This window comes from Microcaecilia unicolor, chromosome 10, assembly GCF_901765095.1.
Source record: "Microcaecilia unicolor chromosome 10, aMicUni1.1, whole genome shotgun sequence".
In the NCBI taxonomy this organism is placed as follows: domain Eukaryota; kingdom Metazoa; phylum Chordata; class Amphibia; order Gymnophiona; family Siphonopidae; genus Microcaecilia; species Microcaecilia unicolor.
Window position 1 is genome coordinate 24,349,245 of NC_044040.1, and position 27,004 is coordinate 24,376,248.

Below are 27,004 nucleotides of genomic sequence, written 5' to 3' on the forward strand. Positions count from 1 at the left end.
ACCCGCCCCCTTCTTGACGCAACTTCCTGTTTGGAAACGGGTAAGGCCGGTGCAGGCAAAATTTTATTTCACTGTCTAGCGCTGCCGCCGGGATGAACACGAAGAGGATCTTACTGAAATGAAAAAAAAAAAAAAAAGGTAACCGGGTGGGAAGGAGAAGGAAAACAGCCGGCGGCGGGGCGCGGAGAGATGCTAGGCCGGGGTGGGTGGGCCGGGTGACGTCATGGGTTTGGCGGCGTTGTTTAATGCCGGCGCGGGCAACCCCTGGACCACAGGCAGCGCCGGCCTTGTATGTTGAGTCAAGAGAGCGTTTCTGCAGTGGCTTTTTCATTGAGACAAGAGTGTATTTCTAACGACAGAGATTGTTCGTATTCTGGTATTATTGGATCGTTATCTTTATTGCTATTGATAAACCGTCTTTCACTTAACCAACAAAACACGAAAGTAGAAAGGAACTCCAGTTATTTGGAGAATAATATGAAGAAAGACTAAGGAGGCTGGGGCTTTTCAGCCTGGAGAAGAGGCGGCTGAGGGGAGACATGATAGAGGTATATAAAATAATGAGTGGAGTGGAACAGGTGGATGTGAAGCGTCTGTTCACGCTTTCCAAAAATACTAGGACTAGGGGGCATGCGATGAAACTACAGTAGTAAATTTAAAACAAATCGGAGAAAAATTTTCTTCACCCAATGCGTAAGTAAACTCTGGAATTCGTTGCCGGAGAACGTGATGAAGGCGGTTAGCTTGGCAGAGTTTAAAAAGGGGTTAGACAGTTTCCTAAAGGACAAATCCATAAACCACTACTAAATGGACTTGGGAAAAATCCACAAGGAATAACATGTATAGAAAAATGTATAAGCGGATAATTTTTCTTCACCCAACGCGTAATTAAACTCTGGAATTCGTTGCCGGAGAACGTGGTGAAGGCGGTTAGCTTGGCAGAGTTTAAAAAGGGGTTAGATGGTTTCTTAAAAGACAAGTCCATAAACCACTACTAAATGGACTTGGGGAAAAATCCACAATTCCAGGAATAACATGTATAGAAAAATATATAGGCATTTTGCTGTTTGAAAATCACTATATTCGCCACTTGAATTCTGGACGTTTTGAGCAAAACATCTAAAATGGCCATGCATCTTAATATATGCAAACTCTAAGTTTCATTTCTATAATTATAAGATTATTTGCATATTATAAATTATGAGATTTATGTTCCATTGGATTAAAGATTTTTTTTTGTATCAATAGAGCATAATTTCCTTCCTGAAACAGAACATTTTCTTGAATGCTGTATAGCTTCCTATTGTGCGATAAATTAATAATGCAGGGTTTGAACTGTGACTGAGCTAAGAGATTCAGGGACCTAGACTACACTACAGAGGAATCAAAAGTCATGAAACAGCAAGGATAAAACTGATACAATATTAAATCAAAAAAATACATTTGGGAAGCTTGCCAGGTGCCCTTGGCCTGGATTGGCCGCTCTCGTGGATAGGATGCTGGGCTCGATGGACCCTTGGTCTTTTCCCAGTATGGCATTACTTATGTACTTATTTGACAGGACAATAAAAGAGGGAAAAGTAGGAAAGGTTCCCTGCTGCCCAAGGAGCACCCACATCACCTATGGAAACCTTGGAGAAAGACTAGGAAAAAAAAAAGTAAGTTTTTTCAAGGCAAAACATCATTTTAAAATAGGACTGTTCAGATCAAAAGTCAGGAGGAAGAGAGTTCAAAAGAATAGGGGCTTGGAAAAAGTAGAATGCAGAGTGGCACATATTGTTTTAGTGCTGCAGATAGGTTTGGGAAGAAGGGAGGTACTATTATGGGATGTTCTGTGGCCTTGCTATGCTTGTTTTAATGAATTTTGTTTTGGTTTTGATATTTCTCAGAGGACAAGCAGGCTGTGTTATTCCTACATATGAGTGATGTCATCTGACAGAACCCCAGTGCAGACACCCAATCGCTAGCACTACAGAAAGTTCTAGCAGCGTCCCACTGCACATTCGCTGGACAGTTGGCTGCTCAAGAACACATCTTAGGAGGGGGCAAACGAGTCAATGCAGTTGACTATTCAGGTGCTAGAGTTACTGGGGTTTGTTATTATCCCAAGTCCCATCTCATTCCAGTATGACAATTGGAATATATAGGAGCCCTGCTAGACACAGTGCAGGCTCGGGCCTTCCTTTCACTGCCGAGAGCCGATACGTTTCACAGGTCTTAAGCAGCCAGCAGATTTCAGCTCGCCAAGTGTTGAGACTGATGGGCCACATGGTCTTCACAGTGTTGCCACTCCTGTGGCACGGCTCCATTTGAGAGTGGCCCAGTGGACCTTAGCTTCCCAGTGGTCTCAAGCCATGGGGAACCTAACTGATGTCCCGCTGGAGTTTGCTTGTACCCTTCTCTGGTGGATGAGCCAATCCAGTTTGACTCTGGGACTTCCATTCCACATTCCACCGCATCAATAGGTGTTGACAACGGATGTATCCAACCTGGCTTGGGGAGCTCATGTGGATGGGCTTTACACTCGAGGTCAGTGGTCCGCTCAGGAGGCTCATCTTCAGATCAATCTCCTTGAGCTATGGGCCATTTGGAATGCTGTAAAGGCTTTCCGAGATCGACTCCAAAACCACATTATCCAAATTCAGACAACAACCAGATAGTGATGTTTATGTCAATAAGCAGGGGGGTGTAGAATACTACCTCTTATGTCAGGAAGCGGTAAGTTATATGGCAGTGGGCTCTCCCTGCTGAGTCTGTCCACCAGGCAACTGTTCTTGCCAGGAAGGTATAAAACATGGGATGAGCCTTCTCTTGCCCTACACAAAAACTGCTCGAGTACCTCCTGCACTTGTCTAAGTCTGTTTTGAAAACCAATTCTGTAAGGGTTCATCTTAGTGCAATTAGTGCTTATTATTACTACTACTACTACTACTACTATTTAGCATTTCTATAGCGCTACAAGGCATACGCAGCGCTGTACAAACATAGAAGAAAGACAGTCCCTGCTCAAAGAGCTTACAATCTAATAGACAAAAAATAAATAAAGTAAGCAAATCAAATCAATTAATGTGAACGGGAAGGAAGAGAGGAGGGTAGGTGGAGGCGAGTGGTTACAAGTGGTTACGAGTCAAAAGCAATGTTAAAGAGGTGGGTTTTCAGTCTAGATTTAAAGGTGGCCAAGGATGGGGCAAGACGTAGGGGCTCAGGAAGTTTATTCCAGGCGTAGGGTGCAGCGAGACAGAAGGCGCGAAGTCTGGAGTTGGCAGTAGTGGAGAAGGGAACAGATAAGAAGGATTTATCCATGGAGCGGAGTGCACGGGAAGGGGTGTAGGGAAGGACGAGTGTGGAGAGATACTGGGGAGCAGCAGAGTGAGTACATTTATAGGTTAGTAGAAGAAGTTTGAACAGGATGCGAAAACGGATAGGGAGCCAGTGAAGGGTCTTGAGGAGAGGGGTAGTATGAGTAAAGCGACCCTGGCGGAAGATGAGACGGGCAGCAGAGTTTTGAACTGACTGGAGAGGGGAGAGGTGACTAAGTGGGAGGCCAGCAAGAAGCAGATTGCAGTAGTCTAAACGAGAGGTGACAAGGGTGTGGATGAGGGTTTTGGTAGAGTGCTCGGAAAGAAAGGGGCGGATTTTACGGATGTTGTAAAGAAAGAAACGACAGGTCTTGGCGGTCTGCTGGATATGAGCAGAGAAGGAGAGAGAAGAGTCAAAGATGACCCCAAGGTTTCGAGCTGAGGAGACAGGGAGAATGAGAGAGCCATCAACAGAAATAGAAAATGGGGGGAGCGGGGAGGTGGGTTGGGGGGGAAAATGAGAAGCTCGGTTTTGGTCATATTTAATTTCAGGTGGCGTTGAGACATCCAGGCAGCAATGTCAGACAAGCACGCTGAAACTTTGGTTTGGATGCAAGGTGAGATATCAGGGGTAGAAAGGTAGATTTGGAGTCATCAGCATAGAGGTGGTAGGAAAAGCCATGGGATGAGATTAATGAACCAAGGGAAGAAGTGTAGATAGAAAAGAGGAGGGGACCAAGAACAGAACCCTGGGGTACGCCGACAGGCAGAGGGATAGAAGTAGAAGAGGAACCACCAGAGTGAACACTAAAGGTGCGGAGGGAGAGGTAGGAAGAGAACCAGGAAAGGACAGAGCCCTGGAATCCAAGTGAGGACAGGGTATCGAGAAGTATGCTGTGATCGACAGTGTCAAAAGCAGCGGAAAGATCAAGAAGAATGAGGATGAGTGGAGAGGGCGAAAACCAGATTGTAATGGGTCAAGAATAGCATGTGAGGAGAGAAAATCAAGGCAGCGGCGGTGAACAGCACGCTCAAGTAATTTGGAGAGAAAGGAAGGAGGGAGATGGGTCGGTAATTAGAGGGACAAGTAGGGTCAAGTGAAGGCTTCTTAAGGAGAGGTGTGACCACAGCATGTTTAAAGGCAGCAGGGACAGTCGCAGTGGAAAGTGAGAGGTTGAGAATGTGACAGATAAAAGGAATAAGAGTAGGAGAGATGGCATTAAGAAGGTGGGTGGGAATGGGATCAGAGGAACAGGTGGTACATTTTGAGGAAGAAAGGAGAAGTGTAGTTTCCTCAATAGTAACTTCAGGAAAGGAGGAAAGGGAATGAGGGGAAGGAGAGAGAGGGGAACGGACTAGTGGAGGGAGAGCTGGTGAGGTAGAGAAAGCAAGGTTTATCTTTGAACCTTGTTGTGAAAGAATTCAGCAAGGGTCTGAGGAGATAGTGAAGGGGGAGTTGGGGGAGGGGGCACCTTGAGGAGAGAGTTCAATGTGGTGAAGAGAAGTCGAGGATTAGAGCCAAGAGAGTTGGTCAGTTGGATATAATAATCCTGTTTGGCACGTAAAAGAGCAGATTGGAAGGAGGTCAGCATGAACTTAAAGTGTAAGAAATCAGCAAGGGCCCGAGATTTCCGCCAGAGGCGTTCGGCGGAGCGGGTACAGGAACGTAGGTAGCGGATATTAGAAGTCAGCCAAGGTTGGGGTTTTGTACGCCTTACAGGGCGGGTCATCAAAGGTGCAAGAGTGTCTAAGGCAGAGGATAGAGTATTGTTGTAAGAAGAAACAGCCTCGTTGACAGATGTGGATGGTGCCACAGTAGAGAGGAGGTTTGAAACATGGGAGGATAGAGATGAAGGGTCAATGTCGTGAAGATCCTAGATAAATTAGATAGGATAGGACGGGACTGGGAGGGAGGAGATTTAAGTGTGAAAGTTATAAGATGGTGATCAGAGAGGGGAAGATCGGAGGCAAGGAAACTAGAGGGTGAACAGTTGGAGGAGAAGATGAGATCTAGACAGTGACCATTTTGATGAGTGGGGGAGGTGGAGCATAGTTGGAGATTAAAGGACGACGTTAAAGCGAGTAACTTGGAAATATAAGAGTTGGAAGGATCATTAGCAGGAATATTAAAGTCACCAAGGATGAGAGAGGGGGAGGAAGGATCATGGAAGAAGGCAAGCCAGGCATCAAAGTCACTGAGAAAGGATGAAAGGGACTTATCAGGGGGACGATAAATGACCGCTATTCGAAGAGACAGAGGAGAGAAAAGGCGGATAGAGTGGACTTCAAAGGAGGAAAAACAGTGAGATTGAGGTGGAAGAAGGGGTTGAAATCTGGAGGAGGGAGAGAGAAGTAGTCCAACACCGCCCCCACGGCCAGCAGGGCGAGGAGTATGTGAAAATAGATAACCGCCATGGCACAGGGCTGCGACTGAAGCAGAGTCATCAGGGCAGAGCCAGGTTTCTGTTATGGCGAGCAGATGGAGGTGACGCGAGATAAAGAGGTCCTGGATATAGGGGAGTTTGTTACAGATAGAGCGGGCATTCCATAGGGCGCAAGAAAAGGGCAGAGAAGAGGAGGGGAGTAGAGGAATAGAGATGAGGTTAGAGAGGTCACGGTGAGATCTGTAGAGTTTGGATAATAGTTGGTGAGGAGGGCCAGGATTGGGATTGATGCAAGGTGTAAGAGGTGAGTCCATCTCTGTACATCCTTTAGTTGTTCATTTCATGAGAGGTTTGTTGTTGACAAAGCCCCCTACGACAAAGCCCCTTACCAAACCTCCGGTTGTGTAATGGAATCTAAATAGTCCTCATCCAGCTGATGAAAGCTCCTTTTGAATCTCTGGATACCTGCCATTTGAAGTTTTTGACCTGGAAGATTGTGTTTCTGGTGGTGGCCATTTCATCTCGCAGAGTCGGTGAACTCCAAACCCAAGTAGTTCACCCACCATATGTTAAATTTTATCATAACAGAGTAGTCCTCTGCATGTACCCAAGTTCCTTCCTAAGGTCGTGTTGGAGCACCTCAAGCCCATCCTGGCGAGTGTATTGCGTACTTTAAATTGCAAGCAAGCCTTAGCCTTCTATCGGGAGTGGACAAAAGCCCATAGACAGTCCACCCAGCTTTTCATTTCTTTTGACTCCCAAGAGGATGGGGGTGGCCATCGGCAGACACACACTTTCAAATTGAGTAACGGACTACATCTCCTTTGCTTATGCTCAGGCTGGGCTGACTCTTGAGGGACATGTCACAGCTCACAATATCAGAGCCATGGCTGCATCAGTAAGCCTCCATACAGGAGATGTGCAAGGCTGCAACGTGGACTTCATTCCACACATTCATATTCCACTACTGTTTGGATCAGGACACCTGACGCAGTGGTTTGGATAGGCAGTTCTGCAGATTTTGTTCGATTTCTACAATCCAACTCCACCCTCCTAGGCTCTGTTTTATACTGTTCTAGGTTGCGCCTATGCAGCTAGTATGTATATAGTTTTAGGTTGATGGATTTAGTGTAGACGTTTTAAGACTCCATTATCCTAGCTTTCTTGTTTTCAGTGAGCATGGTAGCTAAGGATTCCCATATGTGGGAATAATGCAGCCTGTTTGTCCTTGGAGAAAGCAAAGATACTTACCTGGAGCTGGTGTTCTCTGAGGACAGCAGGCCGCTTATTTTCACCTCCCCTAGATGTTTTTCTTTGTACTTTATGCTTTTCACCTGACTGAGGGACCCATGCTTGAGTGTCAGTCAGTAAGGCACCAGTGCATCGCGATGGGATGCTTCTAGAACTTTCTTTAGTGCTAGCAATTCAGCATCTGCACTGCGGCTCCATCAGATTGTTACCCATATGTGAGAATAAGTGTCCTGCTGTCTTTTGAGGACACCGGCTACGGGTAAGCATCTTTGCTTTTTTGTATTTTGTTATCTGCCTGGAGTAGTTTTTAGTTATGGTGTGGGCTATGATTGTTAAATTAAATGATGTGGTGAGGACATGACACAATACCGCAAAGAGAAGTAGCTAAAGGAAAGACTTTGTGTTGGGGTGCTATTGAAAGAAGAGGTAAATGTAATTATTCATCGTTTCTGAGACATTGATTTGGCTTGTGTGCATTGAGCAGATCTTAAAACAAGATTGCTTTATTTTTCACCTTATTTAGTGGTAGCAGTTAGCTGTAACTTTATGGTGCTGTCATAAGATCTGAAAATGCTGCTTGTAACCTGTTTTATTAATCTCAGAGTGGGCAAATCTGGCCAGTGTTGCAGGGCTGGCATTAGGAGAGTGCAGTTGTGTAAAAAAAGTGGGAGAGCGACCAAGGATACCAGAAACTGGAAGATGTTCGTTAGTAAACAACTTTATTAATAATTTGAAGAGTGCAAACAGGATCCTCCATTGCCCCAGGTATAAATAAGTACCTGTGTATAATATGTAAGCCGCATTGAGCCTGCCATGAGTGGGAAAGCGCGGGGTACAAATGTAAATAAATAAATAAAATAAATGTAAATAAATAAAATAAAAAAAATAAAATACTTGCTTTGCAGCCGGCCTTGCAAATTTCTCCTGGGTCCTCAGCATGTCTAACCCAACCCTGAGAGTAAGTTTTTGACTAGTGCAGTTAAAATTGGAATTTTATTCCCTGAAATGGCTATCGGTGGTATTTTTATAGGTAATGAGAATGGGTTGACTAGGTTTTTTTCATAATTACTTGCCATCATGTTCTGTTTCTCTGTTTTACTACACACATGATCTGTGCAAGGAGTGAGTACGTTATTGATGTTTGTATGTAAATAGTATGCATATATGCATTCAGTTAGCAATAGTATATTATTTATTTCCACTTCTTTCTCACTTTACCAAAAGCCTGAAGAGAGTTCAGAATCCTTTGTGCATATATTTTTTTGCATAATTATAGAATATTGAATCTGTATTTGCAAATTTTATGTATTTCTATATAGTATATTTTTTTCTATATAGTTTATTTTTTGATTTAATATTGTATCAGTTTTGTCCTTGCTGTTTCATGACTTTTGATTCCTCTGTAGTGTAGTCTAGGTCCCTGAATCTCTTAGCTCAGTCACAGTTCAAACCCTGCATTATTAATTTATCGCACAATAGGAAGCTACATGGCATTCAAGAAAATGTTCTGTTTCAGGAAGGAAATTATGCTTTATCTATTGATACAAAAAAAAATCTTTAGTCCAATGGAACATAAATCTCATAATTTATAATATGCAAAGAATCTTATAATTATAGAAATGAAACTTAGAGTTTGCATATATTAAGATGCATGGCCATTTTTGATATAACATCTAAATCCGACTTTAGATGTTTTGCTCAAAACGTCCAGAATTCAAGTGGTGAATATAGTGGCTTTCAAAACAGCAAAATGCGTATATTTTTTAAATGACCACTTGCTAGATGTGCTCTGCACTTACCTTTTGGTCCTTTAAAAAAAAAAAAAAAAAGTCCAAGTGAAAAATGCACAAAATCAAGCCATTGGGATATAGGAGGAGCCAACATTCTTAGTACACTGGTCACACAGACATCCCAGCAGAGCAGTGGGGGACTCTAGGAAGTACTGCAGTGGACGTCACATGAGAGCTCCCAGGTAACAGCTCACTGTCGCCCCCTTATATTGTATGGTGAGCCCTCCAAAACCCAGAAAAAACCTACTATACCCAACTGTACACCACTACTATAGCCCTTATTGCTGCAGGTGTCATCTATTTGTGGGTACATTTTTTTTTTTTTTAGTTTTGGAGGGCTCACACTTTCCACTACAAGTGTAACAGTGTGGGATACGAGCCTGGGTCCTCTTCTCTATAGTGCACTGCACCGACCACTAGGCTACTCCAGGGACCTGCTTGCTGCTCCAGTAGGACTGGTTATAACATCTGGGGCTGTCACAGTCTGGTACTTACTGTTTCATTCACATATTTGGGGATGGGAGGGGGTCAGTGACCACTGGGGGAGTAAGGGGGGGGGGGGGGTCATTCCTTCCTCCAGTGGTCATTTAGGGCACTTTTATGTGCCTTTTTTGTTATTAAAACAGGTCTAGCGCAAAAAGTCTTAGTTATAGTCTTGAATGTTTTTGTTTTGTTCCATTATGGCAGAAAAATGTCCAAGTGTTAGGGACACTCTAATCCCACCCCTGACACGCCCCCTTATGATTTGAATGCACTGCAGACAAATTGCATAGATAAACGTCTGCAAAATAGGTTTCAATGATAGAATTTTGAATGTTTTGGCAAGCAAAACATCCAAATGCTGCTTTATTCCAAACATTTTTCTCTTTCGAAAATGAGCCCTATAGTACAATGCATGAGGATAGACACAAAGTTTTGCAAGATAATGCTTTCAGACGGTAATAAAAACTTTACAACAGACATCCCTTAGCTAGTTTTAATTGTGAGACTGGAGTAGATGTTTTCATTTGGACATAATTTCAGCATTGAGTCTCCATTTTCTTTGGTAACAAAAGGGAACTGAGGATAGTTGGTATCAATAACTTTATTGATATGGTGACTTGTGAACTGTGAGGAAGCTCGGTAGCTCCTTTCATTAGGATGAGGGGTTCTTTTCAGAGAACAGCATTTACCCTATTATAACCTTGCATTTCTCAATAAATTATTCTTGCAGACTGTCTGGCCTACCTGTAATTCATGAGGAATTTGATCTTACGGAACTGTTCCCACATATGTAATTTATAGTAATTCCTCTCTCAAGGTGAGTGTCCAAAAAAAAAAAAGAACTGTTTTCTGTATTGGTAGGCTTGGAGGGACACTGACCCTTCTAATTTGGGGAATATTCAATGACTTGCAATGCAGAGATAAGTGTCCCAGGTCTAATGTCTGTGAGATTGTCCACAGTTTAAAAAGAGAAGGAAGTGGCCTTTCCTTTAGGCTGCTGGTGGAGCTGCAGAATTGAGTGAGGAGTCTCTGCAGGACTTCTAGCTGCAGCAAGAGTTGTAGTGCTGTGTCTTCTACTCTAGCTGCCTGCTGCTTCTGCTGTCTTCCTCCTTTAGCCTGGTTGCTTCCCACAGCTTGCACCAGCAACTCCCTGCTGCCTCCACCATAGCAGTGTTCCTGCTTCTGTCTGTGATGCAGCTCTGTAGCCAGTAGCCACAGATGTCATTCCACGTCTGGTGGTCCCTGCGTGAAGGCTGCAGTATGGGGTCAAACAGATTACTATATCTCACCAAGTATTGCATCGGCGAACGTAAAACTTTACCAATGTTCATTGGGGACATGTATGAATGTTCACAGAAAATTTCATTGAAATCCGTGATGGTCGCACAGGGACCACCAGACCACTTGACATGGAATGGCAGGAGTACTGTGTTGGTGTTTATTATCTGAAAGTCAAAGCTCTCATCATATGGATACAGGCAGGGATTACATGTCTAGTTAGAAGTGGCAGAAAGGGCTGGTTGTACAGTCTGGTGTAAAGATGATGTACAGTTAGGATGGTAGGTGTTAATTACACAGTTACTGTAGCAGCTGGAGGAGTATGTTCATTTGTTCAATATTTTTGCAGTCAGACACCTCTAGAGCTGGGGGTCAGACAGGTGATGTGAAGAAGTAGCATGGCTGGAGATGGACATATGGTGCCTGAACTGGATCAAGAGAAATACGATGCAGATGAGAATGTGAAAATTATCTGCCTAGGAGACAGTGCAGTGGGAAAATCCAAGTAAGTGAATATATGTGGATGCAGCCTTCTGAAAACAGGAACTGGTGTACTGCTCAGTGGCAGGCAGGAGCAATGGTGACATGCAGCCTGTGCTTATGGTTTATTTTTAAAATTTTATTTATCACCGTACAAGATATTGTAAGTAAATACCTATAAAGGGTACAATTGAAATTGGAAAAAGAAAAAAGAAATATATTTAAGAGTAGTAACTCAAACTTCATCCACAAGTAGGGAAAAGCAGCTCCAAGACATAAAGAAAAAAAAGAAGTTACATTAAAGAGAAACACCACCCAAGTCCCCGCTATCAGTGTGTATGGGTTCACACCACAATATTTACTTCTTAGCCTAGCTTAGCCTAGAATGGGTGGCAGAGCTGGTGGTTGGGAGGCGGGGCTAGTGTGGGCAGACATATACGGTCTGTGCTGGGGCTGGTGGTTGGGAGGCGGGACTAGTGCTGGGGAGGCGGGACTAGTGCTGGGCAGACATACGGTCTGTGCCGGGGCTGGTGGTTGGGCAGCGGGGATAGTGCTGGGCAGACTTATACGGTCTGTGCCAGAACCGGTGGTGGGAGGCAGGGATAGTGCTGGGCAGACTTATACGGTCTGTGCCAGAGCTGGTGGTGGGAGGCGGGACTGGTAGTTGGGAGGCGGGGATAGTGCTGGGCAGACTTATACGGTCTGTGCCAGAGCTGGTGGTTGGGAGGCGGGGATAGGGCTGGCCAGACTTATACGGTCTGTGCACTGAAGAGGACAGTACAAATAAAAAAAGTAGCACATATGAATTTATCTTCTTGGGCAGACTGGATGGACCGTGCAGGTCTTTTTCTGCCGTCATCTACTATGTATGTTCTTCCTTCGCTATCAAAAATTTTTCCAATTGCTTAGGATCAAAAAATTGAAATAGCTTAGCCTCAAATACTACAAAATATAAACAAGGAAATCTTAATACAGAGTCAGCTCCTAAGGCTTGAACTCTAGGCTGGAAGCCCAAGAAAGCCTTATGCCTCATCTGTGTTTCTTTAGCCAAATCAGGAAAAACTGATTTTTGATCCCATAAACAGTGTTTCAAGATACCTAAAGGAAAGTTTCAATATGTTATTGCAGTCCAATTCCAAAGCGAAAGTCACTGCCAAAGTAGTTCTTTGAGTAATAATATCTAAAAATGATTCCAGAAAAGATGTTAAATTCATGGCACCCTCCTCCTGAGTCTGTTCACTGGGAGCCTTTGAACTCCTGACTCCCGGTATGTATGGGGGGTAATGATTCCGAAGGCAGCTTTAGAACTTGTGACTCTGGGCAAGTCACTTAACCCTCCATTGCCCCATGTAAGCCGCATTGAGCCTGCCATGAGTGAGAAAGCGCGGGGTACAAATGTAACAAAAAACAAAACAAAACATCCACCATATATTTCTTGAACATTTCCACCGGCGAGAGGAGACTTAGAAAAATTGGACTGATTTTCCAGGTACTCAAAGACGTCTATGTGTAAAATGCCTATCTTTGATAGAGACCACCTCAAAATTTTCCATGGTCTGAACTCTAGATTTCAATAAATCCAATTCAGAGAACTGTTGACCTGTGGCTTTTGCCTGAGTCAGGACTGCTTGAGAAATCATAGCAATATCCAATGTTATCCTTTTATAGACACCAGAGAAGAGTGCGTATTTGTGATAGTGTCCCATAAAGTCTCCATCATAACCACGGCTGATCTACCGAACCCCTGGAACTTCAATTCAGGAGCAACCTGGTTCCTGGCCCCACTTTTACTCAAGCTACTTAGTCTCCTGTCTAGAATTCTGACAGCAGCCTATAGCTGATGATTATCTCCAACTATACAGCCCCCTTGCTCTCCTAGGGCCGCCTCTGGCTGAGTCGTCTCTGACGTGCACTGCATCGCTGGAAAGCCGCTCCCACGTTGAGGGGGAGCCGTTCGCTCAACAGGGCTCGGTGGCGCCCTAGAGGAACTGTCGCCCAATGCTTCCACAGCAGACACGAGTGAAGAGAGAGGTCATTGGAGCCAAAAACACCCAAAACTGATCCAGTGTCTTATGTTGCATGGCAGAGGTCAAGGATGAGGCTGGGAGAAGCCTTCTGATATTAGCTCTCCTTTTCCCCATTACCAGTCCAAGACGGACTCGACTATCAACAGATTCAGTCGGAGGAGCAAGAGCGCTGATGGCGTGTCCTCGATTCAAAGAGCCATCTTGGATCCCTGTGCTTATGGTTTCCTAAATGATCATTTCCTATGTAATTTTTAGTTTTTGTTTACTGGTTTTATATACATTATGTTCATTATTTTGAAAATGTTTGAAAGTGATTCATAAATTTTTATTAAAATCAAATGATTGGTGCAAGAGAAATATAGTAAGTTATGCAGCTGATTCTACAGTTGAGGGCAGCTATCCGGAGGGTTGCCGTTGGTCAATACTGACTCAACACCAGTTAACATATAGCAGGTGGTGTAGAGTGATATAATAACCACTTTGTTTGTTTTCCTGTTTCTAGGCTCATGGAGAGATTCCTGGTGGATGGTTTGTATCCTTTTCTAGTACAGAATTAATGGTTACCCTAGTGGAGGAAGTTCTGCTTCTGCTCTGTATGCTGTCTCTCAGGGATAAGAGATATTAACATTTAAGCCTGAGTAAATCTGACTCCATTTGGTCTTCCAGAAGGAAAATACCACTTCCATATCATCAAGCTGATCAATCCATAGACTGGTGGGTTGTGTCCATCTACCAGCAGGTGGAGATAGAGAGCAAACTTTTGCCTCCCTATATGTGGTCATGTGCTGCCGGAAACTCCTCAGTATGTTCTCTATCTCAGCAGGTGGTGGTCACACACAGCAGCAGCAGCTCTGGCTAGGCCTCCAAGCCTAATTTTTAGGTTTTGTTGAGTGCCTGGGGTTGAGGGCTCTTTTGAGCAAGTGCAAACCTGGTGGTGCCAGGTCCCTCCTTTTCTCCCCCCTCCCGCTGGCTCCGTTGAAAAAAAAAAAAAAAAAAAAAAAAATTTTAAACGTCTTTAAAGGCGTTTATTTCGACGTTTATTTAAGCGTCTATTGCAGCTACTCACTGGGACACCAGGTCGTTACAACTCGGAGCGGACAGCAGGTAATTTTTACCTTTTTATAGCGGGCGGGGGTTCCCCGATTCTTCTCCTCGTGGCACATGGCGTCGGAGGGCGAGGGCGCAAAGGGTCGCTCCCCGGGTCGCTTGAGCGCTTCTAGAGGGGATGCGGGGGTCTTAAAGCCTGATTCGCCCTTGTTGGGTGGCAGTTTCGTGACCGATGAATGTCCCGGTCCTTCCTCCGGCGTGGCGGTTTTTCCCGCCATAAACGCCCATCCCCCGCTCCTCGCCTCCACCATTTTGGCCGGCCACGCGGCTCGGACGGCTTCTTCTTGGGCCGCCCTTGAGGTTGGAGACATTAATGCCATGAACGCCCTTAATTTGGGCGACGGCACAGAAGCGGCTAAAGTTAAGAGCCGTTCTTCCCGCGCGGCTCCTTCGCGGAGTTTCGCGCCGGACGCCATTTTGGATGCGCAGCAGGCCTCTCCCCCGCTGTTGCGAGCGCCGGTTGAGAGTGCGCCTAGGGCTGTTGCCCAGGCTGCGGAAGTGCACAGTCTGGGGGGTTTCTCCCCCGAGTTTGTTTTGCTGCTGCATCAGGCCTTCCTCATGCACAACGCTGCCCCCGCTCCCTCGTCTGGTAAAGAGGTTGAGGTTCCCAGAGGTAAACGCCCTCGGGTTGATTCCCAGGCCTTGGAGGAATTTGTCTCCTCCGATGTAGATGAGGGCAGCGTGTCTGAGGTCTCCCAACGGTCCTTTGCGGATTCCTTGGAGGAGACGGATCCCCGCTCGGATGGAGCGGATGACCCCTCTGCAGCGCGGATTTTTCGCCCAGAGGATTTGCCCAACCTGTTGTTACAGGCCATGGACACTTTGAAGATTTCCTCTCCGGAGGACGTCTCTCCCTCAGCCCCTGTTGGCTCTGCCATTATGCTGGGGACGAAGCGCCCGCCTAGAACCTTCCACGTGCATGATGCCATGCACACCTTAATTTCGGCTCAATGGGATGTCCCAGAAGCGAGCCTTAAAGTGGCTAGGGCTATGTCCCGCCTCTATCCTTTGGCTGTGAGTGAACGTGAGGCCTTTCTGTGGCCTACCGTGGATTCTTTAATCACTGCGGTGACTAAGAAAACGGCATTGCCGGTGGAAGGTGGCACGGCCCTAAAGGACGCCCAAGACAGGAGATTGGAGGCGGCCTTAAGGTCGTCCTTTGAGGCGGCTGCTTTAAGTTTGCAGGCCTCAGTTTGCGGCTCCTATGTGGCCAGGGCGTGCCTGACTATGGTGCAGCGGGCTTTCCCCTCGGATCATTCCTTGAGGGATGATTGGCCAGCCCTGGAATCGGGCTTAGCCTATTTGGCAGACTTGCTGTATGATGTCTTGAGAGCCTCAGCTAAAGGCATGGCTCAGACAGTCTCTGCGCGGCGGTGGCTTTGGCTGAAACATTGGTCTGCTGACCACGCCTCTAAATCCCGCCTGGCTAGGTTGCCTTTTAAAGGCAAGCTGCTCTTTGGGGTCGAGCTGGACAAAATCGTGACCGATCTCGGCACGTCTAAGGGCAAGAAGTTACCAGAGGTCAGGGCTCGGGCTAGTGCTCGTCCCGGTACCTCCAGAGGACGGTTTCAGGAAGCCCGTCGGTACCGCCCGGGCAGGTCGGGTTCTTCTGCCCCCTCTTCCTTTAAGAGGCATTTCTCCCCCAAGCAGCGTTCCTTTCGCAGAGACCGCCGTCCCGGAGGTGCTCCCTCCGGTCCTCCCCCAGGGTCTCGTACCCAATGACGGGGTCTTGGTCCACGCCCCAGTGCAGATTGGAGGACGGCTGTCCTCGTTTCTGGGCGAGTGGACCACAATAACTTCAGACGCTTGGGTGCTGGAAGTCATCAGAGACGGCTACAAGCTAGAGTTCTGCCGACCCTTAAGAGACGGGTTTGTACTCTCTCCCTGCAAGTCTCCGGTCAAAGCTGTGGCAGTGCAGCAGACTTTGGACAATCTGATCCGCCTGGGTGCGGTCGTTCCGGTGCCAGAAAGTCAGCTTGGCAAGGGGCGTTACTCCATTTACTTTGTGGTACCAAAGAAAGGAGGTTCTGTCCGGCCTATCCTCGACCTCAAAGGGGTCAATCGGGCCTTGAAAGTGCGGCACTTTCGCATGGAGACTCTCCGCTCTGTTATAGCGGCAGTGAAGGCAGGGGAGTACCTGGCTTCCTTGGACATCAAGGAAGCGTACCTGCATATTCCCATCTGGCCTCCTCATCAACGCTTGCTGCGTTTTGCAGTCCTGGGCCGACACTTCCAGTTCAGAGCCCTCCCGTTCGGGTTGGCTACTGCTCCGCGGACCTTTTCCAAAGTAATGGTGGTCATAGCGGCCTTCCTGCGAAAGGAAGGAGTACAAGTCCATCCTTATCTGGACGACTGGTTGATCCGAGCCCCCTCTTATGCAGAGTGCGGCAAAGCTGTGGACCGGGTAGTTGCTCTTTTGAGCTCCCTGGGATGGATCATCAACTGGGAGAAGAGCCAGCTGCGCCCGACTCAGTCCCTGGAGTATCTGGGAGTTCGATTCGACACCCAAGTGGGCAGAGTGTTCCTGCCAGACAATCGGATTGTCAAGCTTCAGGCTCAGGTGGACCAGTTCCTGGTAGCCTCTCCTCTTCGGGCTTGGGACTATGTGCAGCTGTTGGGCTCTATGACGGCCACGATGGAAGTAGTGCCCTGGGCCAGGGCTCATATGAGACCACTACAACACTCTCTGCTGCAGCGCTGGACTCCGATGTCGGAGGATTATGCGGTGCGTCTTCCCTTGGATCCAGCAGTGCGCAAGGCGCTGAGCTGGTGGATGCAGGCAGACAAGTTGTCTGCAGGAATGCCTCTGGTGACCCCAGAGTGGATTGTCGTCACGACGGACGCCTCATTGTCGGGCTGGGGAGCCCACTGCTTGGGAAGGACAGCGCAGGGGCTCTGGTCTCCTGCAGAGGCGAAGTGGTCTATCAACCTCCTGGAACTCAGAGCCATTCGGTTGGCGCTTTTGGAGTTCATCCCGGTACTGGTGCTGAAGCCTGTACGGGTACTGTCGGACAATGCCACGGCTGTGGCCTATGTCAACCGCCAGGGAGGTACCAAGAGCGCCCCTCTAGCCAAGGAGGCTATGAGTCTATGCCAGTGGGCGGAAGCGAACCTGGAACAGCTGTCAGCGGCCCACATTGCCGGAGTCATGAATGTCAAGGCGGACTTTCTCAGTCGCCATACCTTGGAGCCCGGAGAGTGGCAGCTATCTGCTCAGGCGTTCTTGGACATCACGAAGCGCTGGGGCCAGCCGAGCCTAGATCTGATGGCGTCATCGGCCAATTGCCAGGTGCCGCGCTTCTTCAGCAGAGGACGGGACCCTCGATCCCTGGGAGTAGATGCTCTTCTCCAACAATGGCCGACACAAGAGCTTCTCTATGTGTTCCCACCCTGGCCCATGTTGGGCAGGGTCCTAGACCGGGTGGCAAGACATCCCGGCAGGATAATCCTGGTGGGTCCGGATTGGCCCAGACGTCCCTGGTATGCGGACTTGATCAGGCTCTCAATCGACGATCCTCTGCGGCTGCCAGTGGAGCAGGGCCTGTTACATCAGGGTCCCGTGGTGATGGAGGATCCCTCCCCCTTTGGTCTTACGGCCTGGCTATTGAGCGGCAGCGTCTGAGGAAGAAGGGCTTCTCAGACAAGGTCATCGCCACTATGCTGAGAGCGAGGAAACGCTCTACTTCTACTGCTTACGCCAGGGTTTGGCGTATCTTTGCAGCGTGGTGTGAAGCAGGCTCACTTTCTCCCTTCACTGCTCCAATTTATTCAGTGTTGGCGTTCCTGCAAGAAGGTCTGGACAAAGGCCTGTCGCTCAGTTCCCTTAAGGTCCAGGTAGCGGCTCTGGCTTGCTTCAGGGGCCGCCTGAAGGGTGCTTCCCTGGCTTCCCAGCCAGATGTGGTGCGCTTTCTCAAGGGAGTTAATCACCTGCGCCCTCCTCTGCACTCAGTGGTGCCTGCGTGGAATCTCAACCTGGTGCTAAGAGCATTGCAGAAGCCGCCGTTCGAACCCTTGTCGAGGGCATCTCTGAAAGACCTGACGTTGAAAGCAGTCTTTTTGGTGGCTATCACTTCAGCCAAAAGAGTTTCCGAGCTCCAGGCGCTCTCATGTCGAGAGCCTTTTCTGCAGTTCACTGAGGCAGGAGTGACTATTCGCACAGTGCCTTCCTTTCTGCCCAAGATTGTTTCTCGCTTCCATGTGAATCAGCAGCTCTGTCTCCCTTCCTTTCGTAGGGAGGACTACCCAGAGGAGTACTCTGCTCTTAAATATCTGGATGTGAGACGAGTCATCATCAGATACTTGGAAGTGACCAATGATTTCCGGAAATCGGATCATCTGTTTGTCCTGTTTGCAGGTCCTCGTAGGGGTCTGCAGGCTGCTAAGCCTACAGTGGCAAGATGGGTCAAGGAAGCCATTGCAGCGGCTTATGTGGCCGCAGGGAAGGTGCCGCCTATCCAGCTGAAGGCTCACTCCACGAGAGCTCAGGCGGCCTCGATGGCAGAGGCCGGTTCCGTCTCCTTGGAAGAGATATGCAAGGCGGCAACTTGGGCTTCGGCCCATACATTCTCCAAGCATTACCGCTTGACTGTGGCTGCTCGGGCGGAGGCCCGGTTTGGAGCTTCAGTGTTGCGGTCAGGGATTTCTAGGTCCCGCCCTGGGTGAGTACTGCTTCGGTACATCCCACCAGTCTATGGATTGATCAGCTTGATGATATGGAAGGTAAAATTATGTATAATCATACCTGATAATTTTCTTTCCATTAATCATAGCTGATCAATCCATAGCCCCTCCCAGATATCTGTATTGTTTTATTCTGGTTGCATTTCAGGTTCTAGTTTACTCTTCAGTTACTTCAGAAAGACTTCGTGTTCAAGTTTTTTCACTTGGATTCTTCAAGAGTTAAGACGAGTTTGTGTTACAGTGAGCTGCTGCATTCCTCTCCCCTCCGTTTTACGGGGCTGGATTGAGACTTATAATTCTGCCGGCACTCCCTCCCGCTTCGTGCGGCTGTAGGGCAGTTTTGTACCCCTCCCGCTTCGGCGGTGTTCGGGTCAGTCAGCTCCTCCCGCGGTTGCGGTTGCAGGATAAGCCAGATCCCCCCGCATCGGCGGGTGTGGTGTCCCTCCCCCGCTCCGCGGGGATGAGCTGGACGGATTCCCCTCCCCCACTTGTGTGGGGATGAGCTGGGTTAATTCCCCTCCCCCGTTTCGGCGGTGGTGAGCTGGGCAGAGTGTCCCTTCGTGGGTGTAATTCTCTAAGTGCTGAGTCCTGCGGATGGAGCTTTGATATCGACATACTGAGGAGTTTCCGGCAGCACATGACCACATATAGGGAGGCAAAAGTTTGCTCTCTATCTCCACCTGCTGGTAGATGGACACAACCCACCAGTCTATGGATTGATCAGCTATGATTAATGGAAAGAAAATTATCAGGTATGATTATACATAATTTTACCTTTATTGGTATCTGTGTCAGCAATGTAATATTTATTTTTGCTCTGTAAATTTCTGCACTGATGAAAATTCATTTAGTTATTCATTCTGTAAGGTCCCTGGGAAAAAAAAAATAATCCTATTGATCTGTGCTCATATACTTGTGATGAACTGTTTGCACTATTGTAACACTATACATGGCTTACCTTCTGCTTCCTTGGGTGGCTCCAACTGATTCAAAAATATTGCCATAAAATTGTCATTGCTGAGAGAGCAGAACTTTTTTTTTTTTTTCCTGTTGAAGAATATTCCCTACTACTTGACATCACTCCCAATCCCTTACTCTTCATCTCAGGCCTTGCACTTGTATTTAATTGGACTTAGTTCACATCTTTTTCAGTAGTAGCTCAAGGTATTTCCCTGTACCTGAGGGCTCCCAGTCTAAGTTTATACCTGAGGCAATGGAGGATTAAGTGACTTGCCCAAGATCACAAGGAGCAGCAGCAGGATTTGAACTGGACTTTGCTTACCCAGTGTGCGAACCACTAGGCAACTCCTCTCCAGCTGTTTTAAGATTGGAAATCACAGATGCACTCCTTTCATGTGCAGTTGGCTCCCTGGGGAGTAGAGGTCAGAGACAATACATATATTAAAAAGGGAGCAAAGGTTTTGACAATCTTTGTTTGAGGGTATTGATATTTAGATTCTGCAGTCTTGCAGCATAATTTGCCCACATTGGTCTTGTTTTTTTCCATAGATTGTTGTACTATGTTCTTATTTTGTCATGGATGGGATATTGTAACCAGCTTTGCTGATTCTTTGATTTAGCAATATATCGAATCTTGTAATACATTTCTTGTGTCTCATAAAGGAGTGGGTTTTTAAAAAAATATATATAGGATGTTCGATTTTGTAGTGTCTCGACAAGGAAATGTGAGAAGTGGGATAGTAAAAGTCAAATTCCATAATTGTGAATCATATTTAAACAGTACCTGTGGAAATGAAGAAGGTTTTAAGTGCAATCCATTTTCTAATTGTATGGTGCTTAATGACACAGTATTTTCAAAGCACATAGACTTACAAATTTACATAGTAACCTATGGAACTTTGTAAGTCTAGGTGCTTTGAAAATGAGCCCCATAGGGAATATAAATGAAAATACTTTTTTTTTTTTTTTAAATATAAATTTGTAGAAGTCATTTATTGAAACTCTCAGTACAATAAAATACAGCAAACGCTGGTGCAGTACTAATATAAACAGTAGAAAAAGGGCAGCAAAAGGTATAGCGCAGTGCCAAGAGAATCCAACTTCCATTGTGTATAGTAATTTTTGTAGAAAACAAGACACCCTCCCCTCCCCCCCCCCCCCCCAACCATATGTGGAGAACATCAAGTCTATAATCAAGACTCCTCGAGGGAAAAGCCAATCAACCATGAGATGCTGAATTAGTCAAGAATCAAATCCCGCTCCCACTTTGCAAGAGTCCTGCGTTTCTCAGCCATCATCGTTCCATATCTCAAATATACCACAGTTTAGTAGTCCACTGTATCAGTGAAGGAACTGCATGTCACTTCCAGTGGCAGTCACTCACCAATGGCTCCCGACATTCAATTAAATTATGCGGGAGACTCCAAACAGGAATAAATCTCTTCGCTCCCACTATATAAATTGTATTACCAGTCTTAAATGTACTGTATTCAATAAATAGTAGTGTAATTAAATTGAAAACATAAGTTGCAAAAATGATTTCTGTGTGACCTCAGTAGTGCCTCTTGCCTGTAAGATCACATTAGCAAGATAATCGGCACACACCTCCTCATTGTTTCACCTGATTGACTAAACTTATATATAATCCTTATTCAAATTTAAAGTGATTTGAGTTATTCAATACTCACATATCATCGGACTGGGGGTTCTGCGTCTGGCATGCATGTTTCGCCTCTATGGGCTGTCTCAAGGAGCTTTCATTATTCCCAAACAGATAAAGCAAACAGTTCTAAAGCGCTTACCCAAAACCGTCTCTAGCGCCAGCTCAGCATATACTTATTTAAATAATGCTTCCTAGAAATGACGTCATTTCCTCTCAACTCTAAGTGGACAGCCGGACTACAACAATGACATCCATACTAACTCCAAATCCAAACCTCCTGCCACTACAGTTTGGAGATGGTAAATCAGCTGCTGTTCTCTAATTTAACAGTCTATCGATAGAAATGCTTAAGAATCATTTTGAAGACAAATGTGGTAAGATTATATTGAAGATTTAAAAGTTTAAATTAAAAATTGGGAAAAATGCCAATGATTGAGGTTTGAGCCGAGTTTGGAAAACCATAAAAATCTGAATGCTTCCTTGAGGTCTCAGGTTTTTTTCTGCCATATAAATGTAAATACATAAACATGTTAACATTTTTTTGATCCAAGTTTTGGCACTTTTAAGGAAAATTGCCCCAATTTTGGCGCCCAGTGTACCTTGATATTCTGCAACAAATGTAGTACCCAGCTTAATTTCTGAGAAGAGTCCAGGCCCAAGCTAGTGTAAGTACAGATGCAAGCTGCAGCACTGTAGAGGCCAGAGGTTTCTTTTTTTCCATGCTGCTAGGATAGTCTCCTCTGTGCAGCTTCAGCCAATGGTATGGAGAGGGCCCATCTAAATCTCTTCTCTTATAAAGTTGCAGCAACTGTCTTCTGTAGCATCTTTCCTCCCAGCAAGTGTTAGTGCCTGGGATATGGGGTGGAAAATGGGTGTGATGTTATCCACATGTTAAACCACTTAACCTGATCACAGTCGCCCTCAGCAGCTGTCCACGTTTGCTCTTACGCTGTACAAATACACTACCACTGTGGATGGAAAGACGATTCTTGTGGGTAAGGCTTTCTAAACGTTCCTTCTGTCTTTCAGTGATTTCCCCACATGGTGTAAATGTTGCCCCAGCTTGAACCTTGCAACTGCTTAGTAAGCCTGACAGTGCTCCTTAGTCCTGACCTGAAGCATAGCTTCCTTTTCACAGTATAATATTCACATGCACGTCTCTGTTGCTGTATTACAATCCTCTCTCTGTGTCCTTATTCCAGAATTGAGACATAGCAGTGCCAGTGCACTTCTGTTTGACCTGTATCTGTTTTGCATTCTTGCCGTTCTAGTACTGAAACCCACATCAAGCTCTACTAGTGTTTAAGAGGGTAGCATTAGGAAGGAAGATGTCTGGGTGAGGGACCAGCTGTGGGGTGGGACAGTCTCTAGGTAAGTGAGTAGCAAGATTAAGACGACAGGCTCTGGCTGCTGAAGCAAGAGTCTGTGTAGGAGAGAACGGTAAACAACCATTATAGTAAAGCTTATATAAACTGCAGGTTTATGATAAATAAGAGATTTAATTTTATTTGTCAAAGTTCTGAAATCTGATAGGGGCTTATGCTTTTGGCTGCACCAACTTATTTGTGGGGCTGATAGGTACAGGAGCAAGTGGTTTCAATAGGTGTGCTACTGTGCTACTTCAGCCGTTGTCAGAATAGCTGACTCCTTGGAGTCCACATTAGGTACAGAACCTTGCAAAATAAGAATACACAATTATTGTAGGCTGTACTTATGTTGGCACTTGCTCCTTTTAGATTTCTGGGACACGGCAGGACAGGAAAGGTTCCAAAGCATGCACGCTTCCTATTATCACAAAGCACATGCCTGTATAATGGTAAGGAATGCTTGTTCTGTGACCACCTCATTGTTTTATTTGCTGTCCCCGTGCTTGTCATAATAAAGCTTACTCCTAAAGTACTCGAATCATAGATTAACATGCCTTCCATGCACTGCATCCCAGAATATTTACTATGCAGCTGTTATAACATGCTTTCTATGCATCCATATCACAAAATGCCATACTTTCCAAGCATCTGTTATGCCAAGCTCGCTTCACACACCTGTATGATAAGACTTCCCAGGGAGTATGTGGTAGCGTGCATGTACAGTATTTCTGGTTGGACAACTGTGTTTCTTTTTTTGAGGCTGTGGTTAATACAGCACTACTAGTCCCACTCTATACATGGTAAAACAGCAGTAAGACCCTTTCAATGCTGTATATTTGCAGGTGTTTGATGTGCAACGAAAGATCACATACAAGAATCTCAATACATGGTATCAAGAGTTGAGGGAATACAGGCCTGAGATTCCCTGCATTGTGGTGGCCAATAAAATTGATGGTGAGTGTTCTGCCAGTTCCTACCACCGTTCTAAGGGTCTTGTACAGGGACTGACCAGGAGGAGAATGCCAAATAGCAGCTGATTGCCCCAAATAAAGTGGCTATTGACTCGGTACAAGGGCAGTGTCTCCTGTTCCTGCACCCTGCTTACTCTGATCACACCCTGGCAAGCTCCCCTCCAGAAGCTTCAGGATTTCATGAAATAGGTAAAGATCGTGCTGGCATGAATGCTGCATAATAGTGTGTAATGGTGTTTTGTTCAATCCTTGCAGCGGACTTGAAAGTCACTCAGAAGAATTTCAACTTTGCCAAGAAGCTGAATCTACCATTCTATTTTGTGTCTGCCGCAGATGGCACCAATGTAGTGAAGGTAACTTTCTTGCCTGAACAACTCCTATAGGTTCTGACTCTTGAAGACTTATGTTAGTAAAAAAAGAATTAGAAATAATGTACAAGGAAAAACAGTTGTGAGAGAGAGACTGGGGGAGTCATAGGAAATCCATGCATTTGGGGGTGGGGGACTCCATGGGTCACATGACACACAACATGGAAGATCCACGCACAAGGATTGCAGCGACTTGGAAGGATGGATTGTCACAGGACGGGTAATAGGGGAAATCTATCCACTTTATGTATGTAATTTTGCAGACAGCATTGAACAGGTTGGTTCCTGTACATGTGGTATATAAGCTTTCTAAATAAATATATGATGATGAGGGGGTAGAGTCCTACTGCAGAAAGAGGGCATATGATGGGTAGCATCTCAGGTCCATTTATTTGGGTATGGGAGAGGGTACACGGAGCAGATAGCATAGGAGACTAATACGTGGAGAGGCAGGAAGACTCGGAGTGGGCACGGGGAGTACATTACAGGCAGGGATTGGATTTTTCCTTGAGGTTTTGAAAGCCTTTTTATTTTTAACAAATATCAGGCCTTGGTGATTTTGGTTTTAGGGTTATCAGTAGTTAAATGCTTTCCCACTAATAGAGCTTCATGTGTATGATAAATTGTATGTCATCTGTTGTAGCATGTGAGCAGGGGGAGGGAGAGAATAGAATGTCTGGCTGTAGTGGATGATGGGTAGAGGCCTGGGCCTTGTCTCCTCACTCGAAACTGGAGTGGGGGAAATCCTGGGCAATTTAACAGTTCAGCTTCATGTCCAATAGTCAGTTGTGTTTGATCATTTTGTAATGCTGGGTAACGACATTCCCACTTTCTCCTCAGCTCTTAACGGCATTCCCACTTTCTCCTCAGCTCTTAACGGCATTCCCACTTTCTCCTCAGCTCTTTACAGATGCCATAAATTTGGCAGTGTCTTACAAGCAGAATTCACAGGATTTTATGGATCAGGTCATGCAGGAACTAGAGGTAAGACCCTGCTGCTCTCTCATAGTCACACGACAGCTGTTGAAAGATAGGGATCCTTTTAGGCCTAGCAGGGTTGTACAGTTCTTCTTATTTATTGTGGCATTGTAGACAGTAGGGATGTGCGTTTGTTTGAAACGGCACGGGAAATGTCAACAACATCTTATTTTATATTTTTAACCTGAAACAGGAAAAAATTCAAAATGTTGTATAGTCTGTGTCATTAAGAGTGTGCATTATTGCACAATAGGCGCCTATTGAAGGGCTAAGTAGGCAACCTAGTTCTTCAGTATGCACTATTGAGGGTAATCTGCCTGTAGAGTGCACTATTTCACAATACTGTACACTATTAACAAGACTTCCATGAAACGAAAACAGAAAAAAACCCAACCACAACCCTCCGCCAAATAAAATAAAACCCACAAATAATGCGAGAAACTAAACAAAACAATTTCAGAAAACATGTGTGACAGTATTGAAATGAGAGAATGTGGGCTGTGAACTGTAGCTGTTTCAGGGGTGGCTAAATATTTGGTGGGGTAAAGATTTGTTAATTTAGATGTATGTCTACTCCCAGTCATACTCTGAGCTTTGAAATTGTACGATTCTTTTAAGTGTTAGTTGTATCTGTATATGATGATTTTGAAAATTTGGATGTTAGAGCATCATTCTGGAAGTGATATAGAAATCTTAATCAAGCTAAGCTTCTCTCCGATGTCCCAAGCATGCTTTGAATTTGTTTTTTGATTTGGTTGATACCACCTCTGCTTTTACCTTCTTTATAGAAAATGATATTTTCTTAGACAGTCCTGTCTCGGATGGGGTGATGTGATGTGGTCTTTTTTTTTTTCTTTTCATGGTATGATGTGGTGCTCAGATCTGTTTGTTCTGTGTCCTTTGTCTTTACTCTTTTTCACTTTCCCTCCTGAATAACAGAATTTTGAGCTGGAGAAAAAAGTTGAGGAAGAAGAGGAGGATATATCAGATAAAGAGGAATATGACAACCACTTGGCGAAACCCCATACTGCATGAATGAGGTCTTTGCCATCATTGTGGTGACTGAACTGAGCTATTCCATTTGCTCTTCATGCCATAGGTTGGAAGATTTTACGTTTCTGGTTACCATATATTATTTATTTGCACAATATACAGCTTGAGAGACTGGCACCGTTGTGTCCACGTGAAAAGGGGAACCTTGACTGTTTGGGGAGTCATGTCCTGAGGTTGAAAGAGATGTGGTTTTTTTCAGTCCTTGTTCCTATGCCTAGTCAACACTGTGAATGCTGAAGCTTATTCATATTATTCTAGGTGAAGAGAATGGGTCATGTACCTTTCTGTTGTGAATTATTATGGTATGGTATCTTTGCCATCAGAGAAGGCCATTTTTCCCTGAGAAGACTGCTGTGTAAACAAGCCTTATAAAGTTGTTTTGCTTGCCACATACCTATTACATCCCATCAAACTCAACATCCCAAAGCTGTAGAATGTAGTTTATGGCCATCCAGAACCCACAGACATTACTACAGGCACATCCAAGATCAAAGAAATTACTTACACGTCCATCAGTTTTACATTTCACATTACGAGAGCTACTCTGCCTCCATCTAGTCCAGAGCATGTTGTACATCCACGCAGTCCATTGTCCTAAAGCCACCCATCTCTCCATCCCTTAAAAAGAGCTTATACATTTATTCACCATCACACTTCAGACACCAGGTAGTCACAAGTCCATCTGGCTTCGTTTCACAGTCTATGCAGTTATGTGACCTCTTTTATACTCGGGCCATGAAAGTTTTATCCTCATAAAAACTTATATGCCTTAGATCTAAATTATTGTTTCCAAGCTTTCCCTTTGGGAAGTGTAACAGCCTCCAAACTCCTGGTCTGAAGGCAGTGGGAATTCTATCCAAAACCT

At 45.5% G+C, this 27,004-nt stretch overlaps 1 protein-coding gene across 5 annotated transcripts; it reads left to right on the plus strand.

The window, feature by feature from the left end:
* The first annotated feature begins 41 nt into the window (after positions 1-41).
* On the plus strand, positions 42-27,004 carry RABL2B (RAB, member of RAS oncogene family like 2B). Of its 5 annotated transcripts, none has more exons than XM_030215785.1 (10): positions 42-138; positions 9,938-10,024; positions 10,835-10,990; positions 13,495-13,524; positions 22,318-22,397; positions 23,139-23,218; positions 23,612-23,723; positions 23,996-24,093; positions 25,009-25,092; positions 26,026-27,004. In XM_030215785.1, exons 3-10 carry the CDS (start codon positions 10,884-10,886, stop codon positions 26,119-26,121), a joined length of 687 nt encoding a protein of 228 aa, XP_030071645.1. In that variant the 5' UTR covers positions 42-138; positions 9,938-10,024; positions 10,835-10,883; the 3' UTR covers positions 26,122-27,004. The 5 variants fall into 5 exon arrangements, with proteins under 5 accessions (XP_030071645.1, XP_030071648.1, XP_030071644.1 ...); XM_030215788.1 differs by lacking the exon at positions 42-138 and adding an exon at positions 260-376 and having other exon boundaries at positions 10,839-10,990; XM_030215784.1 differs by lacking the exon at positions 42-138 and adding an exon at positions 261-376.

Excerpts from the sequence above, each read along its gene's own strand:
- RABL2B (XM_030215785.1), top strand. The coding sequence starts at position 10,884 with ATGGCTGGAGATGGACATATGGTGCCTGAACTGGATCAAGAGAAATAC. Across the intron at positions 10,991-13,494 it reads AGTGCAGTGGGAAAATCCAA|GCTCATGGAGAGATTCCTGG; the intron begins GTAAGTGAATAT and ends TCCTGTTTCTAG. Across the intron at positions 24,094-25,008 it reads ATGGCACCAATGTAGTGAAG|CTCTTTACAGATGCCATAAA; the intron begins GTAACTTTCTTG and ends CTTTCTCCTCAG.